At 34.3% G+C, this 14378-nt stretch overlaps 1 protein-coding gene across 1 annotated transcript in view; it reads left to right on the forward strand.

The window, feature by feature from the left end:
* Positions 1–14378, forward strand: part of LOC111045067 — a 117676-nt gene that overhangs the window by 30326 nt on the left and 72972 nt on the right. Inside the window, exon 2 of the mRNA XM_022330374.2 lies at positions 1789–1831. Within this exon, the coding sequence (XP_022186066.2) occupies positions 1789–1831 (43 nt within the window). The remainder of the gene's footprint in view (positions 1–1788; positions 1832–14378) is intronic.

Raw genomic sequence — 14378 nt, forward strand, 5'->3', positions numbered from 1 at the left:
CACTTATATGTAATTCATTGCAGATTTGCATGGTATTGATTAGTAATGTGAATATCTTCTAAACGGTTTGAGATATCGATGTGCGGTTTCCGCCATTCATTTTGTCTTGAAATTCTGTATTGAATTCATGGATCGTATGAATCTTCGACAACCTTCCTATTCAAAAATATCAAGTTCATTCAATATGGTGGACAGGATTTTTGAAGTCATAGTAAAGTAGTATTTTCTATGTTAGTAGGATCCCCAATCACACCCACCGTCAAATTACCTTTGTGTATGAGATATTAAGCCGTTCTTGGACTTTTTTCTCTCTTTTCTGCTTTGTATAGTATTGATTAATAATGTGAATATCTTCGGAACGGTTTGAGATATCGATATGCGGTTTCCGCTATTCATTTTTTCTTGAAATTCCGATCGAAATCATGTATCGCATGACCACCTTCCTATTAAAAAAAAACAAAGTTGCATTCAATATGGCGGATCCAAGATGGCGTACCAGATTTTTGAAGTCATAGTAAAGTAGTATTTTCAATTTCAGTAGGATCCCCAATTAAACCCACCGTCAAATTACCTTTGTGTATGAGATATTAAGCCGTTCTCGGACTTTTCACCCACTCTGTATATTGAGATGATGTAATGACCTAGGATGGAATTGAGTAATTTGTTGAATATTCACGAAGATGTAGTTGTAGAAACGAAGATACGATTTTTCACTTTTTGAAAAGTTATTCATTTGATTAGTCTATGGAATCAAGTATAGTTGATGTAATGACCAAGGCTAATTTCTCTTCGGTAAAACCACAAAAAACCACAGACAATATGTTGTAGATTTTTCTCTGTGATAATACTAATGTGCGAGTAACCTAATCATGTTGTATGCCAATGTCATGTTAAACTTAAGCATCATGATAATTAACTTGGAGAAATTCTCTGAGAGTCTAGCTCCTTCATATACTTTTCTAGTTCAAACTAGATTTCACATAGAATAAGGTGAAACATTATTTGGAGAGCTAGTGAATTTGATAAAGTTATGGTATCAATAATAGACACATTTATGTTTTTGAACATCAGATTTTTTATTTAGTTGAAAAATGCATACGGCTCTTGAAAGCATGCTCAAGTTGTGAAAGATCGCTTGAGAAACTCACTGTGTTTATTGTCTTGAAAAAGTTGTAGAATTTATAAAGGAAGCATGCTCAAGTTGTGAAAGATTGCTTGATAAATTCACTGTGTATATTGTCTTGAAAAGGTTGTAGAATTTATAAAAGATTGCTTGGGACTACCAACTAATGATGCAGAAAAACTGAAATATAGGTTATTAGTAGTCCACTGATTGGTAAAAATCTGTGTGCACTGTATCAATACTTGTTCAAAATGGAATTCAAAATTGAATGATCAAGCATGATTTTTACATCGAATATCAACAGAACAAATGTTAAAATTCAATATAAAAAATTAAAAAAATCATTATTATGATTGAATGAAAAAGACTAAGAAATTGTCAAAAACCACAGATTTATTGATAATTAGAAAGACCGGTTTCGGTTATTACACCATTGTCAATCTCTGATAAACGTCAATGCCATTGTCAATGACAATTGTGTAATAACCGAAACCGGTCTTTCTAATTATCAATAAATCTGTGGTTTTTTGACAATTTCTTAGTCTTTTTCATTCAATATGAATAATTACCACAATATCAACTTCTCAACTACACAAAAAGTGCATTATTAGGATGATTATTATTATTATATCTTGATGAAATAACCTCCAATGTTTCTGTTGCAGGCTACAATACACAATACTGATGATTGTCTGGACGATACTGCAGGTAAGTTCTCAGACAAGTATAGTACTCAGATATTTATATAAAATAACTTTAAATATTATATTTTAAAGGTTATATGAATCTCTTCAGCAGTGCTAGTAATGCAGTCGAGTTCCAGCGCTCTTCAATCTTTTGTAATCTGTGATATTGTAATACGCATGAGTGGAATTCAATCAATACTTTACAATATTGCGTTGTACGATGTATCTCATTCCTCAAGTCTTGTCTGAATCCAAATTTATGAGGAAAGGGCCTCACATCTGTACTAAATTATATGTATTATAATCTAGATAATGGGACAATGATCATATGACACATTTCCATTCTAAAATCAACACAAACATGAATTTTCTATGAATTGAAATTTGAAGAGCCGAACAAACAATTTAAGATTTGATACATTCAAGATTGAAACTTTGTAGACTCAACACATTCAATAGCGGCAACTACAGATAAATATATTGTATGTATATTAATAAATAAATAAACACGAAAATAAATCCTTTTTAAGTACCTACATCACATTACATTATTCTAATCTGGTTGATATAACTATTATCAAGAAGATCAATGATAGAGATACAAAATCAAAATCATATCACTTTTTGATTTGAGAAAAAACGACTAACAGTGATTTAATAATAAGCAGTTCGTGATGGAAAACAACATTGAAAAAATCATATCAATAACATATATTATATTATTTAATCGAAACTATGTGAGAAACACTAATTTATTTATTTATTTATGCGTTGATATAATTACAAATCATATGAATATGATCGGGATAGAACAACAGGCATAGCCCAAAATTATTCTGTTCCCAAATTTTGATAAATAATGAAATGTCCGAAAAAAATACGAATGAATATTCAATCAAATGATGAAATTACGTAAAAAACCTATTTAGCCTGATGGAACTCATATAAATAAGTAGTCTATACATGAACCATAGTCTACCGCATTTCAATAGTTCAATGGAAATTGTAACAGATGAGTTACGAATCCATGAAAACGTTATCCACAGCTGATTATGAATTAAGGCTGTGCAAAGGCTAAAAATCCATGATAATTTCCAAACAGATTCATGAGATTTTAGATCAACAATACCATGAAGAATCCATCCTCTGAATCTCATGGATTTTTATCGTACCGAATTTGAAATCAAATTTGAAAACTCAAACTTCAGTCGCTCATATCTCAAAAAGTAATGATCGGAGAAAATTTTTTCCCTGAGAAAACTCTTTCATTTTGATAGCTTGATGATATACAAATCGAAAAACTTGGAAAAATATCACGAGTAGAAAGTTTTTTTTAGCCTTTGCACAGCCTTAAAATTAATTGATATTTCTATAATACACCTGACGAATTTGCAACATCTGTGGGTGCTGGATAGTGAGGGGGGACTCATGTGTTCCAATTTCCATCGTACTATTTTCGTGCAGTTGACTTTATCATAATAGAATAACGATGTTTCAGTTCATTAGATATTTTGTTAAAATAGAAACAGTTATCAACAAAAGTGTGAGAGAATGGATGATGTAATTAGGTTATCCTCATCTAATGTTATATCCGTGTTTCGGATGGACACGTTAAGCCGTCGGTCCCGTCTGTCTAAAAAGCAGTCGTTTGGTCATGTCAGAGGCCCTGAAATTGATCAGTTGCGACCTGAAAACTCTGACACCAGACCTGAGCCATCAAAATGTGTGTTAAGCCTGTTATCGAAGCTGATGTGTGGATAGCACAACATGATTTTTATTGACTGTCTGTACATTAAGATGAGATTTAACTCCAATAAAGACGGAAATTTCCAGTCCATTATATATTTTGTTCAGATAGAAACAGTTATCAACAAAAGTGTGAGAGAAGGAATCATGTAATTAGGTTATCCACATCTAATGTTTGTTATCGAAGTTGATGTGTGGATAGCACAACATGCTTGTTGTTGACCGGCTGTACATGAACATGAGATTCAAATCCAATAAAGACGGACATTTCCAGTCCATTATATATTTTGTTCAGATAGAAACAGTTATCAACAAAAGTGTGAGAGAAGCGATAATGTAATTAGGCTATCCTCATCTAATGTTTGTTATCAAAACTGATGTGTGGATAGCACAACATGCTTGTTGTTGACCGGCTGTACATGAACATGAGATTCAAATCCAATAAAGACGGACATTTCCAGTCCATTATATATTTTGTTCAGATAGAAACAGTTATCAACAAAAGTGTGAGAGAAGCGATAATGTAATTAGGCTATCCTCATCTAATGTTTGTTATCAAAACTGATGTGTGGATAGCACAACATGCTTGTTGTTGACCGTCTGTTCATGAACATGAGATCCAAATCCAATAAAGACGGAAATTTCCAGTCCATTATATATTTTGTTCAAACAGAAACAGTTATCAACAAAAGTATGAGAGAAGGGATAATATAATTAGGTTATTCTCGTCTAATCTTTGTTATCGAAGCTGATGTGTGGATAGCACAACATGCTTGTTGTTGACCGTCTGTACATTAAGATGAGATTTAACTCCAATAAAGACGGAAATTTCCAGTCCATTATATATTTTTTTTCAGATAGAAACAGTTATCAACAAAAGTGTGAGAGAAGGAATCATGTAATTAGGTTATTCTCGTCTAATGTTTGTTATCGAAGCTGATGTGTGGATAGCACAACATGCTTGTTGTTGACTGTAACGAACTCTTAAACTCTGTCTTAACAAACTGTAGATTAACTACAGAGAATGCATGTCAGACAAACCACAGATTGCATTATACGAGTTTAGTGCGGATTTCCTTGCCGGATCTTGCAAGCGAGCGAAGAACTGTTAGTTAATCCAAAACTTTCGCTGCACTAACGAATTCATAACTAGATCTGTTATCTGTTACCTCTTTCATAAGCGTTGTTCTCTCTATCTCCTCGGATATTTATTGCCTTACCTGCTTCTTCTTTGTTCAGATCAAAAGGAAGAGACTGCAGCTACATATAGCCCATAATGTACCTAATGTAAATGTTACGTAGCAACTAATACAAGAATGATGTTCCGGTTTATGAGTATTTAAGTGTTATCACATTTTCATTGCGTTAAACGGTTGATGTTGATTCTTTTCGTCTAATAGACCCTATACTGTTTGAACTACTTCCATTTGGTAATATTTTTTCTTCGTAGATTTCAGTTAAGGTCAACAACTGAAAAGATTCATGTATCATAATCCTTTATTCTTTATTGATTCATACAAAAAGTACATCATCAAAATGATAGGGAAAGAAAAAATGAGGTAACCTTGTGCTATTCCTCTCCCAAATTCAGATGAGGTTAAACATAGTCCGAAATAGGTTAAGTCTAGTAGTTGTTCACTTCACAAAATTTTCAGGCCTCAAGGCTGTGCAAAGGCTAAAAATAAACTTTCTACTGGTGATATTTTTCAAAGATTTTCGATTTGTATATCATCAAGCTATCAAAATGAGAAAGTTTTCTCAGGAAAACATTTTTCCCCGATCATTACTTTTTGAGATATGAGCGGCCAAAGTTTAAATTTTTGGGACAGAACATTTCAAATTCGGTAAGAGATAAATACATGACATTTGAAGGATTGATTCTCCATGGTATTGTTGATCTAGTCAAATAAAAATTTTCTGAAAACATCAATTTTTGACAAGGTTATACTAAAAATGACCAAAAATAACTTTTTGTTGTTATTTTTGGTAAATTGAATAACTTCATCAAAAATTTATATTTTCAGAAAATTCTCGTTTCACTAGATCTACAATACCATTGAGAATCAATCCTCCAAATCTCATGGATTTATCTCTTACCGAATTTGCAATGTTCTGTTCCAAAAATTTGAACTTTAGGCGCTCATATCTCAAAAAGTAATGATCAGGAAAAAAATTTTCCCGAGAAAACTTTCTCATTTTGATAGCTTGATGATATACAAATCGAAAAACTTTGAAAAGTATCTCCAGTAGAATGTTTATTTCTAGCCTTTGCACAGCCTTAATATTATTCTCACAAAGTAGACTTTATCAAATTGTATTTCCTCCCGAGTCATATATTCTGAAAGTGTTGATAGTGAAAGATTATAGTATCATTAAAAATTCCTTTTGAAGCCCTACAATGTAGATCTATTTTTCATCGGATCATTGTCCAATAGTATTTGTCCAACAGTACAATAGTCTAACTCTCAATGTCTCCGAATGATCGATAGTGTTGAATGTTTATGACAACGTTAGGTGGAATAAACCACTGAATGCGATTTTGTAAACTTCTCTGCAGTGTTGAAATGCATGCATGAACCACGCAATGAAACGATGTATACTACAGTGTGAGGGTCCTTTCCCTCATTTTGATCCGCATAATCGGTTCTGAAGTATTGCCAGTCAAGTATTACGTCACGGACACTCCGCACATTTGAAATCAATGAAGGGTGAGGTTGGTTCACCTGTATAAAACAACTAAAAATGTGACAAATCGGATGGCATCGAAACGGCAGGCAACTGTTGAGCAGACAAAGAAGAAAAGACTAAGGGTAACTGAAAGTCACGTCGCGGTAAAGCCAGGTGACAGGAAAGGCTTAAGATGGATCGCGAAAGTACGTTGAGAGTAACGAAAAGAAGAAAATATGTACCATGAAATAGATGTGAAGAGTACGAGTTCGCAGAGCCTAGAATGATGAAGATCCACAAATTTTATATCTTAGAGAGTTATCAAACAAAAATTGGACACATCAGATGAATAATATCGGGGACCGAGCTTCGCTCTGGAGTACAAAAGCATGAAAAATGTATTACGAAAGAAGAAATTATAATAACATTCATACAGAAATGTTCTATCTAATCACAGTGAATTGAGATTAATTCCCAGAGGAATGCAAAAATTTCCCTCACAAAGGCCCAGTTGCACAAAAGCATAAAAAAATTATTACGAAAGAAAAAAATTATAATAACATTCATACAGAAATGTTCTATCTAATCACAGTAAATTGAGATTGATTCCCAGAGGAATGCAGAAATTTTCGTCACAAAGGCCCCGTTGCACAAAAGCCGCTTAAATTTTAATACTGATTATCTTCACGCGAACTAAATCAGAGAAGACCATTACAAAAAGATGAATCTACTGGAATTAATTAGGATTCAAAATAACCCGGCTTTTTTGCAACCGGCACTAAGTACCTGATTGAATGATTACAGAAGTTCAACAGCTGAGTCATAATTTTGACACAGTCACACACACATGAACTCGCTCACTCACTTCCATCACCAACAAACGATGAAATAGTTATTATCAGCTGTTTATCCAAGGATGGATAATAATAATCCTTTAAATGTGCTTCAGCGAGTTTTCCCACGGATGAGACCTAGTGCAATCGAATCTTTATATTATAAAACTACTATGTTCTGAATTTCGTGAGAATCGTTAGAGTCATTTTCGAGATCCGGTGAAATACAAACATATAGGCATCTAAACATATAAACATACTAGCCGTCAGGCTCGCTTCGCTCGCCATATCCGTCTAGCCAGGGGGCTCCATCCCCTGGACCCCCGACTGGATCGTCCAAAAATGAAATCAGCGGGCTCGCCTCGTTCGCCTACATTTTTCATTTGAGCATGCTTCATTCCATCAGAAAATCAAAGTACTGAGAAAACGCAGAAAAGCTGAGAAAAACGTTGGAAAAACGCTGATTTTAGGCGTATCTTTGATGAAATATTGAAGTCACCTCATCACAAAATTCTTAGAGCCTAGCTAAACCTCTGTACCAAATTTGAACATTTTCTGTCTATCACTTGATGAAAGAACTGAGAAACGCGAAAAACCGCTAATTTTGGGCGTATCTTTGGCGTTATTTCAAATTTCTTCTAACACAACATTATTACACCCCAGCTGAGCTTCTGTAGTGAATTTGAACATTTTCTGTTCATTTGTTCTCGATAAAGCTGAGAAAGCACAAAAAAACGCAGATTTCAGGCGTATCTTTGACGTTATTGCAAATCATATTATATTAAGCGAGCAATTTCTGTATTTATATATCTGGTTATTTTTAAATCTGGTTATTTATGTATCTCGAAAACGGCTCTAACGATTTTCACGAAATTTGGAACATAGTAGGTTTATGATATAAAGATTCGATTGCTCTCATCATTGAGAAAACTCGCTGAACGACATTAAAAGGATAATTCATCCTTGGCTGAAACAGCTGTGGATAGTAGAAAAGTGAGTATGTGGAAAATCAAAATATCGCATCCCCGAAATTCATAAGATGACGTATAGCCAGCTGTGAAATATAAACACGATCATTTTAGAGAATTGTGTTATGTATATCAATAAATAAAAATAACGAGCGAAGCTCTCAGAAAAGTTCTGGATATGGAATTGATATTGAAGTGGCACCCAAAGTGTTTCGATATTCCACATGATTAGATATCTCTTCAAAACTGGGATGATCAGTTCTAATGAATATTGCACACAAATTCAGTGTATCTATGTTTCTGTAGGTCAATCTGTCTTTGTTCAATGCGAATAAGACTCGGCAAGAGTCGATTGCTGTTGATCGAGAAGAGGTTGGAGGAGGAGGAGTCATGAAATGACCTTTTTTCGTCGTCTACGGGTCACCGAGTAAGTGGAGAGGCCTCCTCTCCTCCTCTTCCCACCCTCACCCTACCTGGTAGCAGAGTATTGTGACGTCATCCTCCCTCGGTTCACGGCCTGCGATTTTCACCAGTCATCCTAGCATGCTTCGATTTTCATGAAAACCCATCTACACCATTTAACATCAAACAACAAACCCTGCTATGCGACTTCTTCAACCTGAAAAATGACAAAGCTTCATAGTTTTGCTTTTTTGTCGGACAACGTTGGTGTGGGAATGAAGCTGAGAGGTCAATAACAGGCGATTTCGTGGATGCGTAGACTGTGGTTCATCCGAGGATTCATTAATTGCTGAGGATGATGTCCACATAAGCTCTAGGCCTGTGCGTGGATAATGAGTCCGTCTCATTACCTCAATTGTTGGGTTTTTAAACTACTGTTGGGTCGGAACCAAACTGTTGGCTTGGGTGGGGGAAAGATGGACATGATTCATTTATTGCTGAGGATGATGTACACATGAGTTCTAGGCTTGTGCGTGGGCAATGAATCCGTCTCATTACCTCAATTGTTGGGTTTTTAAACTACTGATTTGCATGATCCAGGGTCGGAACCAAACTGTTGGTTTGGGTGGGGGAAAGATGGACATGATTCATTAATTGCTGAGGATGATGTACACATGAGTTATAGGCTTGTGCGTGGGCAATGAATCCGTCTCATTACCTCAACTGTTGGGTCGGAACCAAATTTTTGGTTTTGGTGGGGGAAAAATGGACATTTAACAATAATAATAATTCCTCAAGCTCATCAAAATCACATCCAAATCAGTTTTTTGTAGAGGATGATGCCCACCTGAGCTCTAGGCTTGTGCCCTTGTAATGAGACGTATGATGAGGAAAGATGAGTGGACCTACAGTTTTAAGTGGGTTTCGAACAATAGAAAAGTGAATTTTAAACTCAGAAATGTATTTCAACTTTATTTTTACAAATAGTACAATGAAATCACTTCAAGACTGAGCAAAGCTCTAGTGATGTATGAAATGTCACCAACTTAGATTCAAACGAAATGATGAATTGAATGAACAATGACATGATGTCTCAAGTTAAATTAATGATGAATTAATGAAGGAAGGATGAACTTTATAGGCTCTTTTTGAATCGAATAAGAGGAATGTTTATGATGCGCTAAGGATGATCCACACATGAGCTCTGTGTGTCAGTAATAAGATTCATTGATTGATTAATTGCCTTTATTAATGGCGGAGTTAGGACTCCAGGTCCTCTCTGCCACACAACCCTAAAGACTGCCACAATCTTAAGACGGATGATGATAAGAGATGAGTAGACATACAGCTTTACGTAGGATTCGAGCCACCGGGAAGCAATTTTTAAACTCATTAATGGTATTTAGAGGAGTTCGGCTCTTAGAGTGGTCACCCTTACAATGGGAGTAGCAGGCTCATGTAGCTTAACTTATCTTATCGATAGCTTATCAACCCGACCATTAAATCAAATCGCTTCCCCACCACATCATATATCTGTTAGTGGGAGGGTCTCAGTTTTTCTGGATTTCAGTTGATCCTGCCTATAAGGTTAGATGTTATGACATAAAAGGTTCTGTTCAATTATTACCATTTATTTTTCATTTCTTACATGCTCAATTTGTTGGTAAACAGTAGTGCAGACTGATTTGGGCGTAATGCCTGTAGTCTTCCTTGACATTGTAAATAAATAAATAAATATTATTCTTTGAAGATAAAAAGGTAGATTAGGGAGGTTATAGGTCTTTCCTATTAAATGGCAATATGTTGGTATTATTCAAAATGTTATGATAGCTTTAGATGATAGACACAAATAACGTTGACCAGAAACACAGAAAACGTTGACCAAACAGCTGATCAGGATGTTTGAAAATATCAAAATGTTCGATGTCAAACTATCAATGTTTGATGTCAAAATGTTTGATGTCAAACTATCAATGTTTGATGTCAAAATGTTTGATGTCAAACTACCAATGTTTGATGTCAAACTATCAATGTTTGATGTCAAAATGTTTGATGTCAAACTATCAATGTTTGATGTCAAAATGTTTGATGTCAAACTATCAATGTTTGATGTCAAAATGTTTGATGTCAAACTATCAATGTTTGATGTCAAACTATCAATGTTTGATGTCAAAATGTTTGATGTCAAACTATCAATGTTTGATGTCAAAATGTTTGATGTCAAACTATAAAAATGTTTGATGTCAAAATATCGAAATATCAGGATGTTTGAAAAAATCCTGAAATACAGAATGGAATAAATGTCACCTCTGTTAGTGTGATTGGAGTGGAGATTTGTAGTGCCATGTAGATATAGATGGATAAAAATGACTTCATTTTTACACTTTAACACATTACAAGTGTTGTGGAGGAAGTTGAGGCAATAAGAGATCCCTCTTCCACTCAACCCATAAGAGTAATTCCATGTAGTGGGTTATTAGGGGTTATTATTATGACGATAAAAATTCTATCACTAAAAGAGCTACGAAATATTTATTTTTCTTATGTCCAGTCACTTATCGATGTGGGAATTTTAGCTTATGGGGGTGCCTATAAAACATTACTAAAATCCTTGGAAGTTACACAGAAATCTATTATTAAAACAGCATTAAGAAAACGTATACGCACTCCTACTGATGAAAATTTTGAAGAATTCAATGTTTTAAGTATAAGGCAAATTTATGTAAGAAATATATTATTATACATTTACAAAAATCATAAAGATATGTTTAAGAAAATTGAGCACAGCTATCGAACTCGTTCGTCAGAAGCAATAGGAATCCAAGTTCCAAGGCTAGTCAAAACTCATTCCACTACAAGTACTTATTATATAGCACACACTCTGTATAGAAATCTGCCTGAAAATCTACGTAATACCGAAGGTAAATCCAAAAATATTTATAAAAAAATGTTAATGACTGGTTAAAGGAGATTGGGAGGACAAATATAGAAGTGATAATTCATTCATTGTATAAAAAAAGCAAATGTCGTGTAATGATAGTCCAAATTTAAGTCTAAATGTTTACATCTTTTATACTTAAAATCCTTTAAACTTCAAATTTTCTCTGATATTAATACCTGGTTTACCCAAGAATGTGATAGATGCAAGTATGGGGACAGTCCGACGTTAGCCAATCATCGCCAAGACCCTCTTCCACACACAGGCTTTGCCTTTGTGGAGAGTTTTCATGAAGTTTTTTAAAATATAATGTTGTATTTTCTGGAGCTACGATATAATAACAACTAGATTTAGTTATAATGATTAATTTTTTAGTTCAACTGTAAGTTTTATTTATGATTGTTTGGTTGCAGAAGATGTAACGTTGTTGTATAATATGAATATTTATTTGTACCCTGAAATCATGATAATAAAAACCAATTTGATTTGATTTGATTTATGTAGTGGGTCATATGGGATGGGTGATAAGTTAGTGATATCCAGCTGTTGCAAAAAAAAAAAATTGAGATAAGAATAAGTAGAATGGAGTGGAATGTAGATAAAAATAAGTGTGATGGGAGGACGTCACAGAGTAATTTTCAATTCTCTTTAATCAAGTTTCTATTTTATTCTAATCTATTTCAAGTCTCTCACTATAACTATTTCTAACAGAATTTGAGTGTGGAATATGATATGTTCTGTTTTCAACCGTCAAAATTTAAAAATACAAGTTTTCGTAGTTTTTGAGTGAAAATGGACTAAATTTTAGTAAAGTGAAATCATAACCCTATTTTGGACTTTTAAAATGTTATCTAAATTTGGGAGAGAAATAGTACAAGGAGTATCCTTATTTTTTCTCTCCCATTCAGTGCTTCTTTGTAAAAAATATAAATAAATAAAAAAAATTAAAAAAAAGTGTTTGGTCACTGATAATGGAGAATGCTTTCAATTCGCTCAGGATCCATTGTAAACAGTCCAGGCAGGGAGCGATTAGTGCCGTGGTCGCGCTGATAAGATTAGCTTAGTTTAAGCTTTAGAAAAGTTTAGCTTTATGCGCCTCCTACACACGTTATAAGGGTGACTACTTCAAGAGCCGAAAACCTCTGAGCACCATTTTTATAAGTTGACGACAAAAATCACTTCTCGGAGGTTCAGAGCCCACCTAAAGCAGTGCCTCAGGCAGAGGTTGCGTAAAATGAATTATGCTTTTGCACAGCTGGGAAGGTTCCTGAGTCCTGGACACTGTCGTTCTGTCTACTATGCATATGTGCAGACATTGCTTGAGTATGGCATCTTGGCGTGGGGCGGTGCCTCCTTGGGTGTCCTGCGTCCTGTTGCGGTCTCACAGAGAGCACTTATTAAAACACTATTGGCCAAAAATCATAGATATCCAACACATTTACTTTTCCAAGAATTCCCTGTTTTAAATATAAAACAATTATTTATAAAAAATTTACTTGTCTTTATAAAAAAGTAACTTTGTCTTCAATGAAATTCAACATTATTATCCCACTAGAAACAGATTGCATATAAATATTCAATTTCCCCGTTTAAGTAACTCAATTCAACTTGGAAACTGTTTTCATTTAGCCCATTGGCTTTACCGTAATGTACCGGCCGAGATTTCAACTACTGAGGGGGTTAGCGTTGCCGTCTACAAGCGGAGAGTGACCGGGTGGCTGCTCTGCATCGGTTCAGATGCTGCGGAGGCTCTTCTACATTCTCCATATAGATGAATATTTCTAGTTCTGAACACAGAATAACATTCAAATATTACACACAGTACCACGCTAATGAAGCTATATTACTCCCAACTCAGCCCTTTAACCGCCGTCGAGCTGACACTTTTATTTTATTTATTTATTGTTTTTTTTTCTATCTTTAGTTTTAAAATTTATTATTAAAATAAACTCTCTTATTATTCTTTCAAATTTATTTATTATTCATAGTTTGTAATTTATTTTATTATTGCTAGTGTTTGCCCTCTGTCTGATAATTTGCGACTCCTCCCTGCCCACGGACAAATCATCCAGGCAGGGAGAATTTATTCATGTAATTTATAACACTTATATTTTGTGAATATGTAATATTTCATGAATAAAACAATTTGAATTTGAAAGCGAAAGGTTCACTAAAAATCATCTGTCTCAATACCCACGCACAAGCCTAGAGCTCATGTGGTATCATCGTCATCCCCAGCAATATTTAGGATCAATATTTTGAAGAGTCAAGTCAGAAATCAATCTCTGTATCGCTCAGGTCCATTGTCAACAGTACAATTCGATGTCAAATTCTTGTTTTTCTATACTTTCAACTGAATATTGTGTGGAATGTATGTACAGAACTTGTTTTTGACTTGAATGATGCACATGAAATATAGTATTTTGATTATAAATACTATATTCATTATGTACAGAACTTGTTTTTGACTTGAATGGTGTACATGAAATATAGTATTTTGATTATAAATCTATGTTTCAACTTCAAGAGATTGGAAAACATACATTGGAAACAATGTACGGAGTCCATTCACAGAAGTACAGAATTCATTATTTTACTTGAATGGTGTACAGGATGCATTAAGAAGGCATGTATCAATATTATGACTTCGGAAACATGTGCAGTATTGGAAACATGTTACAATGAAAAACATGTATGTAATACAGAAGAACAGAATTTGTTTTTCAACTTGGATGTGCAGTATGAAAATGAAAATGAAGTTACTCTTTATGAGGCGGAGTTGAGACTTCTCTAACCTTAAAATATTAGTATTGTCTTGTCAGGAGCATCAGCACTTTGATTGGATAACCACGTTTCAATATTATGCCATTGGAAAATATGTACAGAAAACATGTAACATTGAGAATACATGGTACGGAATATAGAAGTGAAGAATTTGTTTTTGAGCTTGAGTGGTATGCAGTAAGAAAATGAAAATAAAAAATACTCTTCATTAGGCGGAGTTAAGACTCTATC

The sequence above is a fragment of the Nilaparvata lugens genome, chromosome X (assembly GCF_014356525.2).
Source record: "Nilaparvata lugens isolate BPH chromosome X, ASM1435652v1, whole genome shotgun sequence".
NCBI lineage: Eukaryota > Metazoa > Arthropoda > Insecta > Hemiptera > Delphacidae > Nilaparvata > Nilaparvata lugens.